This window comes from Liolophura sinensis, chromosome 7, assembly GCF_032854445.1.
Source record: "Liolophura sinensis isolate JHLJ2023 chromosome 7, CUHK_Ljap_v2, whole genome shotgun sequence".
Classification (NCBI taxonomy): Eukaryota; Metazoa; Mollusca; class Polyplacophora; order Chitonida; family Chitonidae; genus Liolophura; species Liolophura sinensis.
The window spans coordinates 43,743,864-43,770,395 of NC_088301.1; the positions used below are offsets into that span (position 1 = coordinate 43,743,864).

The following is a 26,532-nucleotide window of genomic DNA, read 5'->3' on the forward strand; positions in this document are numbered from 1 at the left end:
TGTTAATCGCCATTGTTAGCACTGTTTAGGAAAAATGTTATCCTTTTTTCATTTTCCTTACAAATATGAAATATAGAGGTGAAATCTGTCTTATTGGTTAGGATAAAAGATCCATTCTTCACAATTTCATATACACATAATTGTTCACATTTATAAAAAAAAATACATGTTACAAAAATTTTGTTCGAAATACTCGCCAGTTCTGAAAGGTTTTATACAACTTGCCTGAAGTGAAGGAGATTTGGCATTTGGGAACGACAATATGAATACCCTGCCCCTCCAAAAAACTATATCTATTTCCATCCCTCACCATTCCGTCACTGAAAATATCTGATCGGTTATAAAATATGTACAACAACATATACCACATGCAGCTGACACTTAACGGTGCATCTACTCTTTTACAAACTGATGTTTTCATTGATTTTGTAATGCGACTCCTTATGCGACCGCTGCTTCACATGTCACTTAAAATTTAATGTTTTCATTGATTTTGTAATGCGACTCCTTATGCGACCGCTGCTTCACATGTCACTTTAAATTTAATATCAGTAAATCTCAGAAACGTGTTGCCTGTCTCACAACATCAGCTCGGGCACGAAAATCAAAAATGTGATGACACATCGTCATCTGTGTATGTTTCTATCCACAAAAAATTAAAACTCTACGCAGGAAACTGTTGGAGTTATATTTATTTATTTATTTATCTTATCTGAATGGTGTTTTACGCCGTACTCAAGAATATTTCACTCATACGACGGCCGCCAGCATTATGGTGGGAAGAAACCGGGCAGAGTCCAGGGAAAACCCACGACCATCCACTTACGGCAATGTTGGAGTTACAGTCAGGACAAAAATACGCACGGACGGACAAGCGCACAGACGGACAAAATCGCTACAACATAATAGGCTAACGGCGGCAGATTTTTAAAAGCAACAAAACTTTCTGGGGAACGCCCAACCTGTTTTTCAATATAACCACCAAAACCAATTTCAGGAAACAGAGGCTCTGAAATCATTTTTAATAGGCTGTCAAATAACAGATAAAAGTCCTACAAAAAGGATTTTCTGCCAATAAAACCTATGTTAACTTCTATCGTTTTCTCCGTGTTGCAGAGTTTGCAACAAATGACACTATGCCCTCACATGTGTCTTAGAAGACAACATAACAGCATAAAACGAGTTATTCAGAATGAGGTGTGGAAACAGGCCCAAGCAGACACAACCATTTTTGTTTTTCATTGGCCTGGTAACTGAATAAACCCATTTTTTAATCAGAAATTCATACGAGGCCATGGGGTGCGCTATGTCAAAGCAACCGGATGCGCGATGTCGATTCACTCCTACACTGTTTGCATATGGTTAAAAGACTAGCCAGAGTTCGGGTGGCTTCAGTAGACACGGCTGCGTTCTAGGGTTATAGAGATAACTCGCGTCTAATTGATCAAAATCCGCGCTTACTTTGAACTGCGATATCTCGGTAACGTAAATGACAGACGAAGTTTTCATATGGGATACTTTATCGATACATATATAGTCTTTCATAGCGTTTCATCAAGATTTAAGAGGTCAGTTGGGAATATGCATAAATGTCTGGCAATGTTGTCTTAAATCTTTTAATAAACACAAACATCTAATGGCCTTGGACTTCTCAAGAAAGTTGCATAATTCTTGGAAATGAAGATATTACACGCGGAGAGCAGGTGTATAGCGAGTCTTTTGCATGCCGAGGATATTGGGCCTATGTTCAACAGGCAGCATGCTTTCAATGAGACAGCACACTTAACATTTACCTGTATCATCTTCTTTCCCTGTATAAGGGTAGTCCATGCAATGATCTGTCATTCTGATACTTGAATTCCACGAACCTGTATATTTGTGTTGCCAAGTCCAAATCTATAAAGAGAACTTAATACACATTCGCAATGGAATGGACATTCTACTATTAATTTCTGATATCTTATATTTGTCCGTTCCCAAGAAGTCTGTTGTTATAGGTTAGGGCCTGAAAGTTTCTACCTTAAAGAAATCTCAAATTCTCCATGTACCAAAACAGCACAAGCATATATAGCGATAACTCAGGTAAATGAAACATGGGACAGTGGTCAGTCACTGACGTGTAAGTGAGGAAAGCCACAGTTCAAGTCACATATATAGAGAGAGTCTCGTTCTGGCACAATAAAGGGGCCACCACTAAATATTTATTCTGGCACAATAAAGGGGCCACCACTAAATATTTATTCACCTCAACATACATATTTTATCTGAATTCATCTGAATTTGTACTAATTACAAACCAAAAAGGGTTAAACTTCCCCCAAATCAAAAAAAGTCAAAAACGGTAAAACGCTTATATTATTTATGGACGACACATTTTCACGCATAAGGCGTATTGGTTAACGAAACGTATTTTTGAAGTTATTTTGCGGTTTTCCCGAGACACAAAAATCAAGCTATATACGCATGCGCTTATCCCCATTAGCGCGTAAGATTTTCAGGTCACAGCTAAACCGGGGGAACAAGTTATCTATGACAATTCAGGAACTCCCTTCAATTAAGTTCACTCACAGAATGATCAGAGAGCCTTGATTTTAAAAAAACCTACCTGTGTTCGTTATTGCACATAACTGCATTCAAAAGAACTGCGTATGACTAAAAGGATTGGTTTGTAACAACTATTTGCTATGCATTTTTTTTTTTTTTTTTGCAGAAGACCAGATCGTTCCCAATGTCCGTTTTCATTCGATATATAGAATTCCCTATGCCGATAAGGCAATGCAAAGAAGAATAAAAAGGTCGATGCGTTCTCAGCTTATTTTTAATGCACAATATTTTTCTGTGTACACAATACATTCATGTTTGGTTAATTTTTAGCATGGATTGATCTAACAGCTCTAAATAGAAAATACATCACCTAAATGATTGCTACGGTACAACTGAGCATTTCTTGGGATATTTAACAATAATTACATCCTTTTTCAATTTAGGTGTGTAGTCTAGAAATTGATGCTAACGTGTTTCTCTGCTGCATAGAAGCAGTTAAATTGCAACTAACGTACAGCGCGGCAGTATATGTTCAGCAAGCTGATGATTATCTCCCCTTGTATAAGACTTTAATCCCTTTAGCTCCGGCTACACATAATTCCTACACAAACAATACATACATATATATATATATATATATATATATATATATATATATATATATATATATAGTTGCTTACTTCTAAATAAATGATATATAATAGCAGATTATAACGCAAAATGATCATACTTCAGTGCAAGTTTTGGAGTTGCTAGGTACACTTTTAGCCCTATTCATCCGGCATGATCGTCTAGATAAGACTATATGGTGGTTCATCAGAATGGTTCTCTCAAATGCAAGTGACATAAGACTTATTACCACAAGTGATTAAGAAACCTTCAAACTTTTAGTAATGTATGGAAATCTCCTTTATATCATCTGTGTCATTCCTGTGGAAGTGATATCTTTTCACCAATATCAATGACCTACATTCGAGATCTTCTGTGAGATCATCGGAACAAAAACAAAACCCGAAGCTGCGTATTTGCCCCCACATCAGGATGCACAGCGTTGACCGTATTGAGGTAAACTGAAGTAACTATCAGTCAAAAAGAAAAAAAAATGCTGAAGGACCTTATAAACTGTATGGAAGATTATTTTGGCGACAATGCTGAATTACGTAGGGCTATATGAATTCATCCAAACACCTACTCGTCCACCAGGTTGGTGCATCTTTGAAGATCTGCCTTTATGATAAGGATCATTATGGACGCGTATAGGATTTTCTGGTCAATACAGAAGTTACATTTCAGCGTAAAATAACGTATGCACCAGAGCCAGATCAGAGGAGAACCTCTGATTTCGCTATGGCATACATAACAACTTCTTGTGAATACTGATACGTGTATGAAATCTAGTGTGATTTGCCGTGTAGGTGGCGCTCGTGGTGCTCTTTGTGACGGCAAACTATGACGGGTACTGGGGAATGATGTGCGACATAGTCACTAGTGGACCCGACGAGAGTGCGGCGCAACGTGCCCATTCCCCGACATCCGGTGATGATCATGGAAGCGCCTTCATCACGGCATACCTTCACGATTGCCTCCCCTGGCTTCCCATGAACGCTTTTCACGTCGGCGTGTTCATGAATCTGAAAATGAGACGGCTTCCGGTTAAGAACTGTCACCGTAACAAATACAAAGACGGGCAAACTGGCATAACTGATGTATAAGGGGCCTAGCTGACGTGTAAGGACCATACTGGTAAAGAACGAATGGTTTCGGCAATTTTCAGATATGTCGTGTCATGTGTACACCAAAAGGGAAATTATGCACATTATTCCTAAGCCTATAAAAGGTCACTCCTCGAAAAGCCCCAAACAGTGAAAGTAGGCCTATAAACATATTTATGACCAGGTTGGCTTTGGACAGGGCGACAAGACACATGTACGATGCAATGACTAACTACAACAATCAACCTATGACTATACTCTGTACCACATCAATACCTCACAAAATACCAGTTGAAAGGTTTACAGACATCTGCTGCACATTCGTCTCGGGAAATGGTCACACCATATATTATTAGAAAAATATTGTAGAATAATCGAATTAAAAGACTACGTTATCAACTTATGAATTCATCCATACACCAACGTATGTCCTCGGTCTACTTTCACAAGTTTTATGACATTATATATAAACCACTAAAAGCTACGTGAAAAAGGATGTGCACGGTTTCTGTGAGATGTGACATTAATTTAATCCTCACGACCATACGTTACTCTCCCGGACCCCCTCTTCCAAAGTATTAACAACACAAAGTCAAGCGCATTTACTATGGTGACACATATCTTCCCACTATATGTTGTCATGGAAATTTCCACATGCAGATGCATATACATGTAACTACTGCTTAATTTCGCAAATGTCCCAGAAAAGCCCTCAAGCCGTACGCCCTGTTTTACGTCGAACTGGCTTTGCAATCATCGCAGATCATAATTGCAATCGTTAGCTGTACAACTCCACATAAACTTATATCACAGCATCAGAACATGAAAGGAAAATAAACGCAATTGGCTGCTTTATTGATTACAAACCCGCCAACAAAGAGTGTAGTGGGATGGGCGAATTATCAGATGGAAAACCTGATCCATATGTACATTTATATGTCTACATGAATTTGTCATGAACAGGATAGTGGTAAGGTTAAAAATTAAACGTCCATATCCTTAAACTTATATGCAAATACTTCACACATATTCTGTTTGTATGTATGTATGAATGTATGCTTGGGGATTTATGTCGTTCTTAAAAAATTTTCAGTGATGTGACGACCAGGAGTCACTATGTGTGGTAGATATACTGTGTCTTTTTGTGGCAGGGCGAGTTCATGTGGCCAAAGTGCCCCACCCAGTCACATTATACTGACACTGGGCAAACCAGTCCTGTTTCCTTGTTCTAGCCTCTCAATGCTGAGCCCCACACGAGGCAGCAACAAGTACCAGTTTTACAGTCTTTGGTATGACCCGACCCAGGTTTGACCCTAGGTCTCCCCGGCCGATTTCAAGGCGGACGTTCTACCATTAGGCCACCTAAACGGTCTATGCTGTTTGTAATACTCACGCCGTGTTTTTCTAATAAGCTTTGGAATTTGTCAAAAAGTGCCTTCAATTTTTGCTCCTCTTCTTTCATCATGGATGTTGCAGAACCATCGGTGGGAACGGACTCTGAAAGAAATAGAATATTGTCATGATACAAATCGGTTCATTTTAAGATTGGTTTCCATATTTTCGTGTTTAGTTTCAATAACAAAACTAACACACGTATATGTAATAAAAACAGTCATGTTTGTTAACGTGTCTATAACATCTTAATATGGTATAGTGACACTGTGCAAGATTTTCTGCATGGTATATGCACGCGGGAGTTACATGCTTGCCTTCTAGAATCCACATTTAGCAATTCTGTGATTTATTCAATTATAGCATCTAGAAGAAAGACATACATAGAGAACCAAATCGGTGAGGTGTACTGTATATGTAAGGTATTCGAAAATGATGCATTGATAAATGTATATGTGGACTTAATATATATTGTACATAATATATATATAATGGAGACTTGTCATGCATTCATCATCACATCTACCGGTCACAAAACATATATATTACATAGTTCGTATATAGCTTACATAGTATACACCAATCCACTGGAGTCAACATTACATCGTACATCTATGTTAATACCAACCCCAGACGACTTACCTATCTAACCACAGAACAGAATACCTTTTTGTGACGCATTTAATTTATAAGAACTCGTACAGTTAGTAATGATAAGCTGGACTGGATTAAGAACACTTGAGGAGCAAAGAATTTAAAAGTGCACTCAACATCGTCTAGAATATATTTACAACGTTGAATGCATATAGATTTACACAAATAGTTATATACTTACTAGAGTGTATCACGTGATGGTATTCAGGGCAATGAACCAATAAAACTCTATCATTCTTCATGTGGACATTGTCGGCGTACCCTGGAATCAATGGCACGAAAGTATCTCTATACAAACAAAAACACTTCAACGGGAGTTTAATATACTGGGACTATGATAAACCCATTAATAATTCGCTTTTACGATAAGATAACTGTATACTTCTGTTTTATGCATGTGGTCTTTTCCAACTAACTTTAGATCCAATAATACATACATCACCACATGTATATACGGTATATACAATCTGAATACACACATGTATAATACATGATCAGAAATCTATATATCTCATATGTTACAACGACATAAGGATCCAGTTTAAGTTGTCTATATATCTAGCGATAAGGGCTGACAATAACCAAGTTATATAGCCTTGTTTGTCGACCTGCGTTATCTTATTCAGATAACTGAGTGATATATGCCTTGTGGATTTTACGGCCTGATACAAACCTGTCACTGTATGGTAGAGGCGTTTTACATCATGGACTGCACAGTCCGTACTATATACTGGGGTAAGTGACACCCGAACTTACCGATATAGAGTACATGTACTCTGACAATGAACACTCAACTCAAAATAAGGTTATACTGTCTGTCACAAAATCATAGAAAAAGACACCATTTCGTGTGCAAAATACATGCCTGGCAGAATTGGGAGAGAGGACAATGTAAAGTTTCAACTCTTTGCGCGCGCGTGCATGCGTGTGTCTACGCGTAAAAAACGACTGTATAAATTTAACCTACATATGTAAACAATCAGGAAAACCTTCACAGTAAAATCGCGATTTAAACGTGGGTCTGTATACAAAGGTCGAAGGTATTTTAATGCATAACATGTTAAAGAGTTGATATGAAGACAAACTATCTGATAAAGTTTAATTCCTCATATCTAATAATGAACTTTACTTCGAAAGTTATAAGCATCCACTTCCAACAAGAGTAAACTACCTGACGTAGTCCTTCCATGCACGTGACTCGCACGTATATAACGTCTCAAATATATTACCAACATCAAGCCTATATTCCATGAGTCGGTTTATGACATGCACCACCTTACCGCATGGTTCTGGGCTGACAAGATTCAATATCAAGACGAACTACAATCATACAGACTGTAATAGAGCTGTCAAGTGAAAAAGAACCCACAGTAAAACAGAAGAAAAGAACTAGTGACCAAGAAAGAAATTCGTTTTACGTTAAGTATAAGTATATAACTGTGATTTGTTTATGAGTATGAATAAATATTGCTGAAGTTTTTCATTTTATTTCACAGAAAAAGATTTGAACAGAAAAAAAAGAAAGAAACGAAAAAAAAAAACAACAAAAGATGAAAAAAGAAAAAGAGAAGAGGAAAATCCCCCCTCCTCCACCCAAAGAAGTGAGCAAAATGAAATAAATGTAATGGACAAAACACATAAAACTGGGTGTTGGGAGAAACAAGAGAAAACATTAACAAACTGTGAGGGAGCTTTCATCACAGTTTGTTTATTTTTGATTTCTTATGATTTCCCAAACACCTATTTTTTTTGTGTGTGTGTTATTTTTTATTTCTTTCATTTTATCTTTATTGTATTATGTAATTCAGCATGTTTTATCGTCCACAGCGAGACGAGGAATGAAGGTAGCTGTGAAACCTTCGCTGTAGATATATAGCGTGCCGGCAAGTGGGACAAAGCGTGACCAAAAATTGCCACGACAACTTCACGCATGTGCGAAGTCGTCCGGGGAATGCGTGGCGATGCGGGAAGACAGCGGGAACTCTGTGTGTCATGCGTGACATTGCGGGACAATGCAGTACGTTAGACGTGAACAATGCGCGAATAATACTTAACCTATGCGTAAACAAGTAGTGCCATTGCGCGTCAATGCGTGCCAATACGGTCCACTTTAACTTACGCGTGTACAATGCGCGTACAGGGCGCAAACACGGCTTCACGCTCCGCTGTGTACCACCGAAATAGAACGCCTTACCACGACGTACTGCGTGGCATTGCCGGGACAAAAATTGTGCAAGTGTCAAGGTGGCATATGGCGTGTATGTAGTACGCAGGTATTCATCAACAGATTTCTTGCACAAATAATACCTGAACTCTCTGCCAACAGGAATGCAATATGGCCAAATTCAGGAGAGTATAGCTACACATCACACTATAAGGCGACCTACATACTCTGACATGCAAAAAAAAAGAAGGCTCGTGTTGACACACTGGTGTTTAGATTTCAAGGGCTTTATCCGAAAGCCGACTTCTAAAAAAAATAAAAACGACATGATCGATACTACACGGTAACATGGTAAGGGACTATGTTGCCAAGGAACAAACGTGTTCATGCTCTTCTTGATGACGTAACATACACCGTCACTTGACCCAGATCACAGTCCATTAAAGAGTGAAGCCGAAAAAGACGTGCAGATTTATATGCAGACATTATAAAAGCATGTATAGAATATACGATCTTCGGTGCCAGTAATACTATCAACATTAAAATTTGTTGACCCTACGTACTTTATACGTGCTCGGTCTTCCAATAAACCATTTCTCATCCAATAAAAACTGGCCTAAGAAATATATCGTATAAAAATCATTAAATTAAGCTAAAGAATACTAAATAGTTGCTTTTTGTCCCCAATAATGCATACATTACGTTAGAAAGCTAACGGTGCCCTCAGTATCTGTCTTGCTCTTTGATCGGTGTTTTACGTCAACTTGCTGTACCTTAATTCATGGCATAAACTATGAAATACCTTTTGGCGCGAAATAAAGGTGGTATGGGTGCTTCACTATTAATAGGTATACTGAAAATTGATAGACCGAGACCACAACGAGTATGGACCCAACAACCTCAAAGATCGCAAGAATCACATGTCAACAGTCTATACATACCATTCAGCAAATAGTTACAATCCTCATTCCATACAATACAAACCACTGAATGCGGCTGGTAAAAAGCAGTATCTCTAAATGTTAAGTATACGCGAAACGAAAAACCCGCACATTACATAATGAGAAATTGCCCTGGCTTCGGAATTTATTTTCCATTGGCTTCTGGGCCAAACGAAGGTATATAAGCACCTCAGGTGAAGCAGGTTTATAAATAAGAGCATGGTTACATGAAAATGCAAGAGATCACAAAAGAGGCACAAATTTGTAGTCTTTGCCGTCGGAACCCGTGCTCAAGAGACCTGTGCGGCATTGGTTGGCACCTATAACCACATCAAGTTCAAAAGCTCTTAGGCAAGAAGGTTATGCTGGTATTGTAGTGTTGACATCATGAAAAAGCAATATACATGACAGAAAGGGACATAACTCTCTAATGTTTCGCCCATCGACAGCCGAGATTCGTTTTCAACTGGCTTTTTTGTAAATGGAAGGTAGCCTACAAAAGCACCTTAAGATTAAAAACATCAAACGGTTCTGTAAAATTCTACGGACTGGCTGTCGGACGGACGGTGAGCCGGCGTATCAAACGCATACTTCTAAAGTAAGAATCATGGCTAATACGTTCCGCTATAAATATCCAATGTTTAATACTCATCTGGGGCACGTATTATGTACACTGACACACTAAAACCAAAACAATATCCTGTGGACTCGTTAATCGGGCATCTATTCACGACAATCAGTTATCCATTCACGACAATCAGCCCTGCATTGAGAGTGCCACGCCCTGTTTAACCTTAAATATTTTTTTTACCGACCCCCATATATTCTATTTTAATCCAAGCAGACGGGATGACAATTTTAAACATCTACACATTTTTATTTCCTTGATTTGCCAATCGAGCTATACTAATAGCCTATACACTACTAAGTATATAATGTCCAAATTCATGGCATATAAAGATCTCAAATGATATGTGCTAGAATTGACACTAAATGCCCATATATCTAGCACACAGGTATCTAATATAATTTACTAACATAGGCATGCATCTTACAGTACAATTCAACTAAGGGCTTATAAAGTTTACCTAGATGCTTTCAAATCACATCATAACGTAATTAACATTGTTGCTTACATTTATATCTCACAAAAACATTAATTAGGATTTTTTTAAAAGTGAACATCATATACATAATGTGAACTGTGGACCATTCAGTGTATCCCAAAGCTCATGAATATAGTGGTGTGAACACGGAATACTGTATATTATATATGTACTATATATCTTATAGTACTGTCAGTTGGCATATTTTTCTTCCCACGGTGTATTTAAGGTTAATATAGCGAGGGGTCGTCAGAGTCATGGCCACCCGCTTACAATAAACGAAGGGGCTTACAACCATCTGTTGACAGCGGGGAAAACCGCTGGTAATTATTTTGGGTAGTACAGAGAATACCTTGATATAGACGCCGAGGCTGAGAACTTACATTCTAGTGCGTACTGAGAATACTCGCTGTCGTCAATAGGGATGAGTACTTTTCGCTTCTCATCTGACACGGACCCTGGTTGACTGGCCATCTTTGGAGATACGCCGGGCGGAGGAAGCTAGATCGTCAAACCGTTCAGTCTTTCGGAAATGCTACGACTCTGACAGAGTTCACCAGTGTAATCGCATGTGCACGAGAATCTAGCCTGTCCCAGATCGACCCCGACTCACAGCGAGTCTCCCAGACGACCTTGACCTTTCTAGAGCGTTGACCGCCTTAAAATGCTGGTAACGCTCGAGACACGTGACCTCAACATCAAGCCGGCTGCTGTTTTCCTTGTAAAACTATATATACTGAACGTTCAGTGTGCTAAAGTCTTTTTTTTCTCTCTGCACAATCATCCGATACGCTATAGTAGCCATGTGGAAAGCAGTCTCGCGCTGTTTCGTGCAGCTGATATTTTTTGTTTCTTTGGCGCAGGCAAACGCACGGCTGTTTATTTAATATTCAGACTGTATTCATGTATAGTTCGCGTGGCATTCAACACGTGCGCCGAATACCTGACAGAGGTAAAAGTATAATGTTGTTTTGCGCGGGTAACAGTGTGTCATCTGTTGCGGTTTTTGTGAAATAATTTATTACAAATGATTAATGTTTAGCCTACCTCTAAGGGCATGTTATGCATGTGTGTACATCAGGTCTAACAATTGTACCCCTCTTACCACCCGGGACTTATATATTTATTTATTTATTTGATTGATGTTTTACAGATAGTCCCAGTTATACGTATCAGCATTTACCTATCATGGATTAAATGTGTTCAACTATTTGTGTACTTTTCTGTGTTATGAATTACCACGCTTACACTGCTCTGGAAAGCAGACGTCCGCTGCCACACACACACATACATACATACCGCTCTAGAAGAGAATTCTGTTTATGGATGTATTAGGAAATCAGATCGACTTTAGACACACACATTCCCCGACCCTCTGCACTAACATGTCATCATCTGTACGTACTTGTGACTTATAGCTGCGTTTCAGTCCTATGAGTTAAGTAAATAACACCGCGTTTAAGTAATTAAGTATGCTTTAGAAAATACTATATTCTTCATGTTGTAACACGGAATTCGCGGCGTGAAAAGGTCAACGTCCGCAAAGTTTAAAGCGCGGCATATGTTAGGCCTCTTCTAATAATAGTGATGTGCTGCTATGACAACAGAATCTTATTATAACTGTTAGAGAAATTGTGTGGAAGTGTAGGCCTACTGCGCTTCTTTATCGCGTATATATCTCGTTGTCCATACTGATTAATTCAGTATATTGTCACCTTTCTGTATGCGTAATTAGTGAGTGGAAAGATCATGGTACTATATGATACAATTGCCGCATGTATATGTAGAGAACGGCGTTTCTTGCTCAATTGAAGCATTGTCCTTAGTGAAGCCCACCGTGCAATACGCCATTTAATCATTGATGGCTGCCGCTTTTGGTCAGGAGATCTGTCATGATGGTAGCTAGAAAAGGGCGGTGGTTGCGCTATTGTCTCCTGCTCTGCATGCTTCTTTCCACTTATAAATCCTGGCCACAATCATATTCGGTGCTAAACGCCAAATAATCATATAAATCACAATGAGGTTGTGAGCCCTGCATGAAATCCATCTGTTTTCTTCCAGGAGTTCAGCAGAGTAACACACTCACACACATTGTACGACATTGTAAAGGTATACTATACGCGGACCTGAATAGTGTAACCTATTTGCGTGCGTTACCGAACAATATATGTATCCCTGTGCTGACAACTTGCTCGAATTCAAGGTGAACTGCCGATTTTAGCTGTCTTCTCTGCATGAACAACCTCTTTTAATCGGCTGCTTGAGGCAAACAAACTACTTGCACTGCTCGGTGGTTGACAAGTGCTTGCATTCTATATTGTGCATTTTTAGTGAATGGTCTGGAACGTCTCATTGATGTCCTAGGGCACATTGTAGGGATAATACTTGCTCTCTTCAAAGAGTTTATTGTAGCTAGATGCTAAAAATAATTGAGTAATGACATTTCCAATGAACCCGTTAGACTTCAGTCTTTTCCCCAATTTATCATAGTTGTACAGTCTTTACATAGGTAATATATCTGACGTACATACCGATTCTTGTTTTCTCTTAGATGTACAAATGAAAGATTACAGAACAGCTGTCAAAATTGAACCACATGCCTTGCACCTGTATGCATTTACTTGATATGCAAACACATGTATCTATGTAAACCATCTGCATTTGTGAAATCTGAAAGTAACAAAGCGTAACTGTGCACGTTACCCTGGAGAATAACAAATATGCATATGGCATTTAAATGATACTACTTAAGCCAATATATAAATTCGTATTAAATCGGTGTGTGTTAAAAGGCAGTTTAATTTGAGATGGATCTAGACTATATATAGACCTACGGTGTTGCTCAGCAAACAGTTATCATGATTATCTTTGGTAACTAGCAGGGCCTATCACAGAATATCTTCTCTCTAAAGTAAACACATGTTGAAAAGTTTTACCAGTATAAAGCTCTACAATTATCAACGCCTCGGTAGACAGCAGTGGAAATTCATTGATCTACATAGATGCATAGTCCCTCATTATTCATTTTGTCCTAGACAAAAGCTGTCTTACAAGACAAACATGAAAAGCACACTTCATATAGGTAAATTTGAAATCAATCCATCTGTAGATGTATGATCTTACTTCTTTCTGCCTTAAGAAATACGGAATAAGAGGTCAAAGTGCATCTCGCCATGTACGCGTTAATCATATATGTATACGTTATTATTCATGTATATACAGTCTATTTACTGTCACGTTTTGTTTTGGAAAAGTCGTGCTTTGGATATGTTAAAGACCACGTTTTCACTCTTTTTCTTGTCAGTTAAGATCAGTATTAAGTCCCATTATTGTTATTCGTGTCATGGATGAATCCTATTAACCCAAATAAACACTGTAAATGAAACACCTATATACTACACGATCATAGTTCTATGGCCGCTGCAGCTAAATATACTAGTGTATATATATAGATCTGGGACAGCCCAGAAGTATACCTTGAGGGGACGTGTACCATGCCTGCATACGCCACCATCTATAGTATATAATACAAACACTGTATGTTTATGCGAAGGAGTACATGTCGTTTGCATTATCAGAATGCCTATACCCTGCAGGTATAATCAAAACATGTAGTTATATGATGTCTGGAACAATTGTGTGATTGGAGTCTTTAGTTTATGATGTATGCTATCGTTAATTCTGCGATTTTAAACTCATCAATCTGTCGAGTAATCCTCAACCTAGTAATATCCCCAACTTCCATAAACGCCATAACATAAAACCCATAAACATTGGCGATAACGAAGGTGGCCTAAGTTTTTACTGAAACCCGAAAAGTTATCATTTTAACCCCACATTAAATGGTTTATAGGACATCATATCTCGCTTAACCAAGATAATAACGATTTAATAAACCATTTAAACATTATATTACGTTTAAGCAAGATGATGTTTACATTGAAAAATTGAATCAATGGTTTAAAGTATATCAGTCCTCATTTTGGTTTAAAAGCCACCATGTCGATTACGTAAGATAATAACTGGTTTGAACTATGTTCAAGAACAACTTAATGACCCCTTGTATAAAAACAAGATAAGATGTCGTTTAATGGCTCTTTTGTGGTGCTCCAGATTTCTTTCAGTGGGAAAACAGGTCGGCGATTTGTGCAGCCTTGCAATCTGGTCATGTATAAATAATGCTGAGAATCAGGGACTGTATACGCGTATGTAACTAAACAGAAAGGCAAAGTAATGGCAGATAATAGAGAACTGTATATGCTTGGTGAGACTGGTTAGCCTGAGTTCATATTGTCCATTTGGATGAGGCATTAAATACATCCAGTTAAACTCCCGAACAATTAAGTATTATACATAGCCTACATATACCGGTTGATTGGTGGGGGGGGGGGGGGGCACCCTCTGAAGTGGTCAGCAGTAAATCGGGACATACAGGGGTCAAAATGGTCAACTTGCTGAAGGCTGTGTCAGCTTGGCAATTGTATATCATTAAATACATGCTTTCAGGGGTGGACATGCATTCATATACACCCACGTATAGGTCGAGGCACACAAAAACGAACAGAGTTTGACCCGTCCGACCCAGACAAGTCCCAGCGATGAACCCTTCTCGACTTTGACCTCATGTGGTGGCAGAAGTTCAAGTCTATATCATCGATGGTGTATATACTTAGTATACTGGGTACATGGACCACTACGATAGCCATTGTCAAACAGCCCAATGTGAATTGTTAGCTGCATGGGATAGGTAAAATGATATACAAACCTCCTCTGACAGAGAGAATTCGACATGAACTAGTCAAACAGAATATTTTTATTCATTAATCCCATTCGAGCATATGTATACAAAGATAAACTGTGTATGGATGATAGTGACATCGAATCATCGAATCCATACATTCACATGCCGTGAGTACATAGATGTATAATTTAATCAGCAATAATCAGCAATGTTTCTGTGCGAAAGATATGTATATTATGAAGTTGTGACAAACAATATGAATGCGGAGTAAATGTCAGTAGTGCAATCAATGGACTTTGACCTATACCTGATATAACATATTAAAAGAGGCTTTATCAGACTAACATATAGACAGCATGAATAGTCTTGCGGCTCACAACTAGAACGAACAATACGTTCATCTATATATATATATAAGTTCATCATATATATATATATATATATATATATATATATATATATATATAGACATCTGTGTGTGTCCGTGTCTGTGTCTGTGTGTCTGTGTCTGTGTCTGTGATAACCATCTCGGAAAGATATACACAGTAAAAGTAATTTGGGCGTCAAAGCAGGCATTCTTCTACCAGCCGTCAACCAAAATCAACGTTCCAGGTCAATAATCCACAGCCAATTCCCAAAACAATGTTGAGCACAAACTACCAAAAAACTAAGATAGTACGAAATTAAGACAAAATCATGCAAAGAGAAGCAGTTTATAGTTTCCAATGATGGTGGAAAGACACAAGGAATGTATAATAGCCGAATTAATGAAATCAGTGTACAAATCGATCGTGTTCCATGCCAGCTTCATAACCAAAATTGGTATCCCAATTGCGCTTTGAATGCAGCTGTTCATGTATCCAGCGCGGTGATTTAATTCTACACGACGAATACACGACCGTTAGCTCATGTACAATTTTTGTTGCTTAAGCAATATAACATTAAGCTTAAGAGGTATTGCACCAAGCGACGTTTCTCGGAAACCCCAACATGGACAAGTGCTGACTTAGGTCTTCAACTGAGCGTGTTGTTCTCGATCAATGGGTCAGCATCCCCGGCATCAGCAATCGCAATCACACAACACGGCAGTAATTGGGTGTTCTACCACACAACACGAGAGTAATTGGGCGTTCTACCACACAACACGAGAGTAATTGGGCGTTCTACCACACAACACGAGAGTAATTGAGGGTTCTACCACACAACACGGGAGTAATTGGGCGTTTTACCACACAACATGGGAGTAATTGGGCGTTCTATCACACAACACGGGAGTGATTGTGCGTTCTACCACACAACACGGGAGTAACTGGGCGTTCTACCACACAACTCGGGAGTAATTGGGAGTTATACCACACAACACGGGAGTGATGGTGGGTTCTACCACACAACAGGAGAGTAATGGGCGTTGTACCACACAACACGTTCGTAATTGGGCGTTTTACCACACAACACGGGAGTAATTAGGCGTTCTACCACACAACAGGAGAGTAATTCGGAGTTCTACCACACAGCAGGGGAGTCATGGGCGCTCTACCACATAGCATGGGAGTAATTGGGCATTTTACCACACAACACGGGAGTGATTGTGCGTTATACCACACAACTCGGGAGTAATTGGGCGTTCTACCACACAACACGGGAGTAATTGTGCATTCTACCACACAACACGGGAGTGATTGGGCGTTCTACCACACAACTCGGGAGTAATTGGGCGTTCTACCACACAACACGGCAGTAATTGGTCGTTTTTCCACACAACACGAGAATATTTGGGCGTTCTACCACACAACACGAGAGTAGTTGGGCGTTCTACCACACAACACTTGAGTAATTGGGAGTTCTACCACACAACACGGGAGTTATTGGGCGTTCTAACACACAGCACGGGAGTGATTTTGGGTTCTAACACACTACTCGGGAGTAATTGGGCGTTCTACCATAGAACAGGTGAGTGATTGGGCGTTCTACTACACAACAGGGGAGTGATGGGCGTTCTACCACACAGCACGGGAGTAACTGGGCGTTCTACCACACAACAGCGGAGTGATGGGCATTCTACCACACGGCACGGGAGTAATTGGGCGTTTTACCACACAACACGGGAGTAATTGGGCGTTCTACCACACAAAACGGGAGTAATTGGGCGTTCTACCACAAAACAGGGGAGTCATGGGCGTTCTACCACAAAACAGGGGAGTCATGGGCGTTCTACCACACAGCACGAGAATATTTGGGCGTTCTACCACACAACACAGGAGTAATTGGGAGTTATATCACACAACACGGGAGTGATTGGGCGTTCTACCACACAACAGGGGAGTGATGGGCATTCTACCACACGGCACGGGAGTAATTGGGCGTTTTACCACACAACACGGGAGTAATTGGGCGTTCTACCACACAAAACGGGAGTAATTGGGCGTTCTACCACAAAACAGGGGAGTCATGGGCGTTCTACCACACAGCACGAGAATATTCGGGCGTTTTACCACACAACACAGGAGTGATTGTGCGTTCTACTACACAACTCGGGAGTAATTGGGCGTTCTACCACACAACACCGGAGTAACTGGGCGTTCTACCACACAACACGGGAGTGATTGGGCGTTCTACCACACAAAAGCGGAGTGATGGGGCGTTCTACCACACAACTTGGGAGTAATTGGGCGTTCTACCACACAACACGGCAGTAATTGGGCGTTCTATCACACAACACGGGAGTAATTGGTCGTTTTTCCACACAACTCGGGAGTAATTGGGCGTTCTAGCACACAACACCAGAGTAATTGGGCGTTCTACCACACAACACTTGAGTAATTGTGAGTTCTACCACACAACGCAGGAGCGATTGGGTGTTCTACCACACAACACGGGAGTGACTGGGCGTTCTATCACACAACTCGGTAGTAATTGGGTGTTCTACCACACAACACGGGAGTAATTGTGCGTTCTGCCACACAACACGGGAGTAATTGGGTGTTCTACCACACAACACGGGAGTGATTGGGCGTTCTGCCACACAGCACGAAAGTACTTGGGAGTTTACCACACAACACGGGAGTGATTGGGCGTTCTACCACACAACACGGGAGTGATTGTGCGTTCTTCCACACAGCACGGGAGTAATTGGGCGTTTTACCACACAACACGGGAGTAATTAGGCGTTCTACCACACCACACGGGAGTGATTGGGAGTTCTACCACAAAACAGGGGAGTCCTGGGCGTTTTACCACACAGCACGGGAGTAATTGGGCGTTTTACCACACAACACAGGAGTGTTTGTGCGTTCTACTACACAACTCGGGAGTAATTGGGCGTTCTACCACACAACACGGGAGTAATTGTGCGTTCTACCACACAACAAGGGAGTGATTAGGCGTTCTGCCACACAAAAGGGGATTGATGGGCGTTCTACCACACAACACGGGAGTTATTGGGCGTTTTACCACACAACACGGGAGTGATTGTGCGTTCTACCACACAACACGGGAGTAACTGGGCGTTCTACCACACAACACGGGAGTAATTGGGCGTTCTACCACACAACACGGGAGTGATTGTGCGTTCTACCACACAACACTTGAGTAATTGGGCGTTCTACCACACAACACGGGAGTGATTGGGCGTTTTTCCATAGAACAAGAGAGTGACTATGCGTTCTACCACACAGCACAGGAGTAATTGGCAGTTCTACCACACAACGCGGGAGTGATTGGGTGTTCTAACACACAACACGGGAGTGATTGGACGTTCTACCACACAACACGGGAGTGATTGTGCGTTCTACCACACAACACTTGAGTAATTGGGCGTTCTACCACACAACACGGGAGTGATTGGGCGTTTTTCCATAGAACAAGAGAGTGACTATGCGTTCTACCACACAGCACAGGAGTAATTGGCAGTTCTACCACACAACACGGGAGTAATTGGGCGTTCTATCACACAACACGGGAGTAACTGGGCGTTCTACCACACAACACGGGAGTAATTGGGTGTTCTACCACACAACACGGGATTGATTAGGTGTTCTACCACACAACACGAGAGTAATTGGGCGTTCTACCACAAATCATGGGATTGATTTGGTGTTCTACCACACAACACGGGAGTAACTGGGCGTTCTGCCACACAATTCGGGAGTAATTGGGTGTTCTACCTCACAATACGGGAGTAATTGGGTGTTCTACCTCACAACACGGGAGTAATTGGGCGTTCTACCACAAATCATGGGATTGATTTGGTGTTCTACCACACAACACGGGAGTAATTGGGCGTTCTGCCACACAATTCGGGAGTAATTGGGTGTTCTACCTCACAATACGGGAGTAATTGGGTGTTCTACCTCACAACACGAGAGTAAATGGGTGTTCTACCACAAAACATGGGATTTGATTTGGTGTTCTACCACACAACACGGGAGTAATTGGGCATTCTACCACACAATACGGGAGTAATTGGGTGTTCTACCTCACAACACGAGAGTAATTGGGTGTTCTACCTCACAACACGAGAGTAATTGGCCGGGTGTTCTACCACTCAACTCGGGAGTGATTACGTGTTCTACCACACAATACGGGAGTAATTGGGTGTTCTACCTCACAACACGAGAGTAATTGGGTGTTCTACCACACAACTCGGGAGTGATTACGTGTTCTACCACACAATACGGGAGTAATTGGGTGTTTTACCACACAACACGGGAGTGCTTACTACGCAACATTTGAAGAGGATGACACTGCGCCTCTAATCCCATCAGGACATCTGCGAGGCGACGTCAAGGTCAGTCGTTTTGTCATTGACTGGCCATATCTATAACATGCAACACTTACGAAATGTTTTTGGATGTGCGAAAGAATAAACCTTTACAATATGTTGATGTCGAACAGAGCTGCATGACAAACAGATATCTTATTATATGTATTATTCTTCTGAAAAAGTGCTTTTACAAATAAACTGATGACAGGAAACAGATTGGTTTACCGATATCATACATTAAATAAGCATTTTTCATATGTGATCATTGTATTTCAAAATGTATTCCGGATGTGCGCTGTATAAAACCATTTGTCCGTTGTGTGGTAGAACACGCAATCACTTCCGTGTTGTGTGGTAGAACACCCAATCACTCCCGTCGCTTGGGAATGCGATTGCTGATGCCGGGGATGCTGATCATGTTTCAAGAAATGGGGGAGAGCCTCCTTAGTTGCTTAGCGCGTTAGCGCGGCGTAATGACCCACGAGCCTCTCATCAATGCCCGGCTTCTTCCTACCATAATGCTGGCGGCCGTGGCGTAAGTGAAATATTCTTGAGTACGGCGTAAAACACCAATCAGATAAATAAATAAATAAATTCAAGAGCGGGAGCCAATGTACCTTAAAATGCACTACACTGATTGCTCCCCTTTTCATCTAACAAGCATTTCATATAAACACACACCCTTGCACTAGCCTGTTAAATTTAAAATGGTACTATTTTCTTAGTGATGCGGTAAGAGATAATTTATTTTTTTATTTGATCAGTGTTTCACTCGAGAATACGGCTTGTACCGCTCTTGGGGTGGGAGAGTAAGGGGTGGGTTACTTTGATAGATAATGTTAAAGCAACTTAACATTATGTTATGAACAACACCATACCAAGTTACAGCAACAAAAGCTTTTTGCTGGAATAATTGAACAACCCTCTCATATATTACCTAACATAACGGTTTGTTACAATAACACAGTCTATACTGGTCTCACTCAGAAAATAGTTTTCTGTCAAATTAACAGATTAGTTTTTATAGTGTTGTTATCGGATGAAACAGAATACACTTTTAAACTTGGGTGAAGACCTTCTGATGAGGAAAGTCATGAACATCAGTTATGTTGGGGATCTTTGTGGCGGCACTTTTAAACTCTGGCGTAGACCTTCTGATGAGGAAGGTGATGAACATCAATGATGTTGGGGATCTTTGTGGCGGCACTTTTAAACTCTGGCGTAGACCTTCTGATGAGGAAGGTGATGAACATCAATGATGTTGGGAATCTTTGTGGCGGCACTTTTAAACTCTGGCGTAGACCTTCTGATGAGGAAGGTGATGAACATCAATGATGTTGGGGATCTTTGTGGCGGCACTTTTAAACTCTGGCGTAGACCTTCTGATGAGGAAGGTGATGAACATCAATGATGTTGGGGATCTTTGTGGCGGCACTTTTAAACTCTGGCGTAGACCTTCTGATGAGGAAGGTGATGAACATCAGTGATGTTGGGGGTCCTTGTGGCGGCACAAGATGACGGGGACAGGTGAATGATGGAGAACGTAATCACTCACGCACCCTAAAAGAGTCCGTCTTAACGCTCCCAAGGCACTTAACTTTACCACCGATCTGAAAACGAAGCCATTAAGAAACCGTAAGCTGAATACAGCTGTATTGTGCAACTAAAAAGCGAGAGATTCGAGATTAACATATGTATACGATTTATGCAGACCCCCTCAGAAGTACCACGAATTAAATAGGGATCTTAAGTTGAGATCTTGTTTTCCACCGTAATTGAAAGACTGTGCCCTTCTCGGTTTGATGGCACATGTTAGGCCTATAATTTATAGCCTTGTGTGTGTTTGAAACGTCCGCTATATGGCCAACCGTTGTGAAATGACAATTCTCTTAAAATCCACTTGTATCACATATAGGCCTACCTTGTCATATTTAAGTTTCTCGCCAAATTTCTTCAGCAACTCTTGGACCCGAGTGTCTTCATCTTTCATCAAAGCGTTCATAGCATTGGCATCTGTCAGCACTACATCTATAAATGAAAAAAGGTAAGCAAAGCATACATACGTACTTAACATGCATGTCACCGTATTGATTAAAGCTGAACCTGACTCCGGATGCTATCGAACAAAATTAATCCTTGTGATTTATTTATTTGATATAATATACATATATATTTTTTTTCATCACGACGTATTACAAACATATGCGACTGCTGGTTTGTCCATGCTAACAAAATAAAATGAATGAACACATACATAAAACATGTAATCATATCAGTTAATCCGTTTGTGACTAATGTACGTTCACCATCAGTATTTCCACCATTTTTTTCTGTCCAAGGAAATTATGAAGTACTTACGTGATCCCAGAATTGAACTGTACTCTGGAATGTGTACAAGGATGACGTTGTCTCTCGGTCTGTGTATATGCTTTATATACCCTGCGAAGGAGGCGTTGTAAAACGAGAGAATTGAACTACGTAAATGTGTAATAGTCTGTTTCCATGCTTGGAATTCCATCAAATCATTGACTGTTGAGAAGAGCATGCTCATCAAAACGTACCCATGCAGGGTAAATTTCAAAGCTTGCCACTGCATGTAAACATATGATATATAAAATACGTCCCATCATTTAAATCCTTGTCTTGGCAATGCTTTGTAAAGCATCACTAATTATGAGGTAAAGCTGAATATATATTTCTAGGTTTTGTAGTATATAAACTAGATTATACAGTAACTTACATTCGTATGCCCAATCCGAATTCTCACTTTCGTCCACCGCCACAAGCACAACCCTATGTCTGGTGTGAGGTTCCATCGTTCTCCCAGCCTAAAAGGCTATAAACTGTGTGTGGAGAATTTAACAAAGGTACTAACTCACTAGACTGTAGCTAACGTGAGTGGGTCATTGTGTCTTCTTAGCAGGATTTATTTTTTGTTTTAAGCAAGCAAGCATAACCTTAGAGTAGTATAGCATTAACTGCAATGTACTCCCTAGAGAGTATAGAGTGATATATGCACGTCCACAAAGTAAGGTCGACTGCTACGCATAAAAATGCCTCGAGGATATAGACGATATGGTGTATGGTACATGTACTTTTCTTCAAAACACGTACATCCCCATCCAATGAGCTATGCTCGCCATTTACTTATATTCTATTAATTAATTATACAGTCATTATACAAACGCAGTTAGAACAAATTTTAGTCTAAATTACATAGACTGTTTATGGAATGGTCGACATCTTTTTCATCCTGATCCTAGCATGTGCGGTAGGGAAAAAATTGATAAAATCACTGAGATATTATATAAATGTTGCAATTTTATTTCAAGCTTTTCACCACATCACAACACCAGATACCTTGGCATAATATTAAATGCACATAAAGGCACATAAATATATGCATAAATACTGATTTTAATGATATTCTCAATTAATGTGAATGTTCGTGATGACAAAAGACAACAGGAACTGGCGAATGGTGGAGAATGTAGTCTGCAACAGATTCAGATGGACTTTTTCGACGACCCCCAATGCCACTTGATCCAACGACAATCATTGCTGCGTTTTCCTCTTTAGCTGCCTGGATGACCATTTCCGCCGGATTTCCGCTCAGGCTTCGGACTTTATCCACAATCTTTGAACAGAAAATACGTCAACTTTCGGAATTTGGAGAGTTTTTATTCTAAAAGAGCTTCACTGTAAAATTTACAGGGAGCGTTGGGCACGCTTATATACCGCTGACACAGGATTCCCATGAAAACACTGATAACAATATGGGAAATTATTTAAAATCATTTAAAACTTGTTTACTATTATTTCTTACATATAATGTTTGACATATGCCTGATTCCATATTATGAATAGCTTTTTGATGGCCACTGCATGTTTGGTCGCAGGCCACCATCAAAATCTCTTTTTACGAAAAAATTCACTACTAATGATCTTCAATCTATAAATTCCACTTAAAAAGAGTCCTTGCAAATTTCTAAATTTAAACAAAACAGTTAAGTTTGACTCCGGTTCCACTGTAACCATTCGCTGTGTAATGTATTATAAACAGATGCGTACATCCTTTGTTTCTTGAAACCTTAGATATACGGAGAACCATGCACTGTGGGCGTATTTGTTGTTCTTTCCATACTGAGGGAAAACCACTACATACTGTGCCAGAGTTTACTCTACAGACCTATCTCCATACTGTGATGGAGTTTATTGTACAGACCTACCCAGCTCTCTCCATGCTGTGCTTGAGTTGAGTGTACAGACCTATCCAGCTCTCTCCATGCTGTGCTAGAGTTGAGTGTACAGACCTATCCAGCTCTCTCCATACTGTGCCAGAGTTTACTGTACAGACCTATCCAGCTCTCTCCATACTGTGCCAGAGTTTACTGTACAGACTTATCTCCATACTGTGCCAGAGTTTACTGTACAGACCTATCCAGCTCTCTCCATACTGTGCCAGAGTTTACTGTACAGACCTATCCAGCTCTCTCCATACTGTGCCAGAGTATACTGTACAGACTTATCCAACTCTCTCCATACTGTGCCAGAGTTTACTGTACAGACTTATCCAACTCTCTCCATACTGTGCCAGAGTTTACTGTACAGACCTATCCAACTCTCTTCATACTTCATGTGCCAGAGTTTACTGTACAGACTTATCCAACTCTCTCCATACTGTGCCAGAGTTTACTGTACAGACTTATCCAACTCTCTCCATACTGTGCCAGTGTTTACTGTATATGCCTATCCAACTCTCTTCATACTTCATGTGCCAGAGTTTACTGTATAGACCTTTCCAACTCTCTTCATACTTCATGTGCCAGAGTTTACTGTACAGACTTATCCAATTCTCTCTATACTGTGCCAGAGTTTACTGTACAGATTTATCTAATTTTCCCCATACTGGTCCAGTGTTTACTGTATATGCTTATCCAACTCTCTTCATACTTCATGTGCTAGAGTTTACTGTACAGACTTATCCAACTTTCTTCATACTGTGCCAGAGTTTTACTGTGCAGACTTATCCAACTTTCTCGATACTGTGCCAGTGTTTACTGTATATGCTTATCCAACTCTCTTCATACTTCATGTGCCAGAGTTTACTGTACAGACCTATCCAACTCTCTTACCCCGTGAGGCTTAGCCTTTTCCTTCGCCATATGCATGAGGGCTCTGAAATGCGTCCTATCGTCGTCTGTTATACCATCCGCGGTGTTACTCCCGCTAAAAATTATTGCTGTGAAACAAAGAATCCTGTTTAATACTTGGACACATTTGAATGGTAAAAACACATTTATAACATTACTTGTACATACACCTTCTTTTGAATGAATTAATGTCTGCCGTCTAAAAAATATGGTTTCACACAAAAAATTAAACTTGGGTCAGTTTTCGAACCTAAAGGTATACAATTTTTACTGTCCGAACCAGGATTATACGATCGGTGCCTGATGCTTAGACAGCGAATATTGACCTGGAAACCCATGGTAATTAAGAGGTATGTAATTTTTATTCTTAATATATATGCTAATGTAAGACTAACCTCTGTGCGACTGATGAGATAATACTTGAGATAATGTTTTTATTATACTCAGTTTTAAGGCGTTCAAAAACATTGGGTTGTCCAGGTTTTTATTTGAAATATAAAATCAACTGATTAAGCAGGTACAGACATAAAATCAACAGAAGAAATGCGAATATATCGTTACTTCTCGTTTTCACCACAAAGCTCCAGTTTGTCTTCAAGATATTATAGGCTTTAAAGGCCAAAAGGATCAAAACGAATTTAAAGGCGTTCAACAATGTTAGTGCACATCCATGGCATAAATGCTAATGCTAAAGCTTATTGAAAATTTGTCAAGTTATACATTTATATAAACATTTCTATCTTAGAAGTTTACATCATTCTAACTCTTACAGATACTACTCACGTGACTGTAATATAGCGCCATCTTCTGGACAATGGATAAGGATAACTCTGTCATCCTCACGTCCAAGATGATTTAAATACCCTGAAAGTTCAATGTTGTGTAGATGAAAACATTTAGCAAATGGAATATAATACATCTGGGAATGTGTAGTTTTGGCTGCTTTCACAGGCGAACAAACCTTAACTTGTATTAATACAAGTTATTAAAATAGTGGGATTCAAAACCGAAATGTCATCAATCTATGACTCACACGTGTATGACTCCTCTGAGAGTTTGCTGTCGTCCATCGCCACAACAACCACTCTCTGTTTGTTACCTGGACGTTTCTGTCGTACCTCCATAATTTACAATCCGCGAAAGTAACATTCCATCCACAGGCTTATGTACACGCATGGGACGTGTGGCATGCTACACCCGGCGTTGCGCGGTGAACTAGAGATGAATACACATTGAAATACAGGCCTGCCCATGAAGACATGAAAAAGCCTTTCGCTCACAACTTTTCTTTCGTGTATTTAAATTTATGTTTTTACAACATTTGACTCATTCGTGTTAAGAGGGTGATAAAGGTATGTGCTAT

General features: G+C 40.0%; 2 protein-coding genes across 2 annotated transcripts; both read right to left on the reverse strand.

Annotated features, from left to right (window-relative positions):
* Nucleotides 1-3,204: 3,204 nt before the first annotated feature.
* On the reverse strand, nt 3,205-11,102 carry LOC135471423 (universal stress protein in QAH/OAS sulfhydrylase 3'region-like). Its single transcript, XM_064750654.1, has 4 exons — nt 10,897-11,102; nt 6,484-6,564; nt 5,650-5,753; nt 3,205-4,175 (listed from the first exon to the last, which is right to left on the reverse strand). The coding sequence occupies exons 1-4, from the start codon at nt 10,985-10,987 to the stop codon at nt 3,939-3,941; spliced, it is 513 nt and encodes a 170-aa protein (XP_064606724.1). The 5' UTR covers nt 10,988-11,102; the 3' UTR covers nt 3,205-3,938.
* Nucleotides 11,103-21,496: 10,394 nt separating this feature from the next.
* On the reverse strand, nt 21,497-26,444 carry LOC135470942 (uncharacterized). The gene is made up of 5 exons (XM_064749992.1): nt 26,203-26,444; nt 25,953-26,033; nt 25,152-25,258; nt 23,545-23,653; nt 21,497-21,597 (listed from the first exon to the last, which is right to left on the reverse strand). The coding sequence occupies exons 1-5, from the start codon at nt 26,291-26,293 to the stop codon at nt 21,497-21,499; spliced, it is 489 nt and encodes a 162-aa protein (XP_064606062.1). The 5' UTR covers nt 26,294-26,444.
* Between the last annotated feature and the right edge of the window lie 88 nt (nt 26,445-26,532).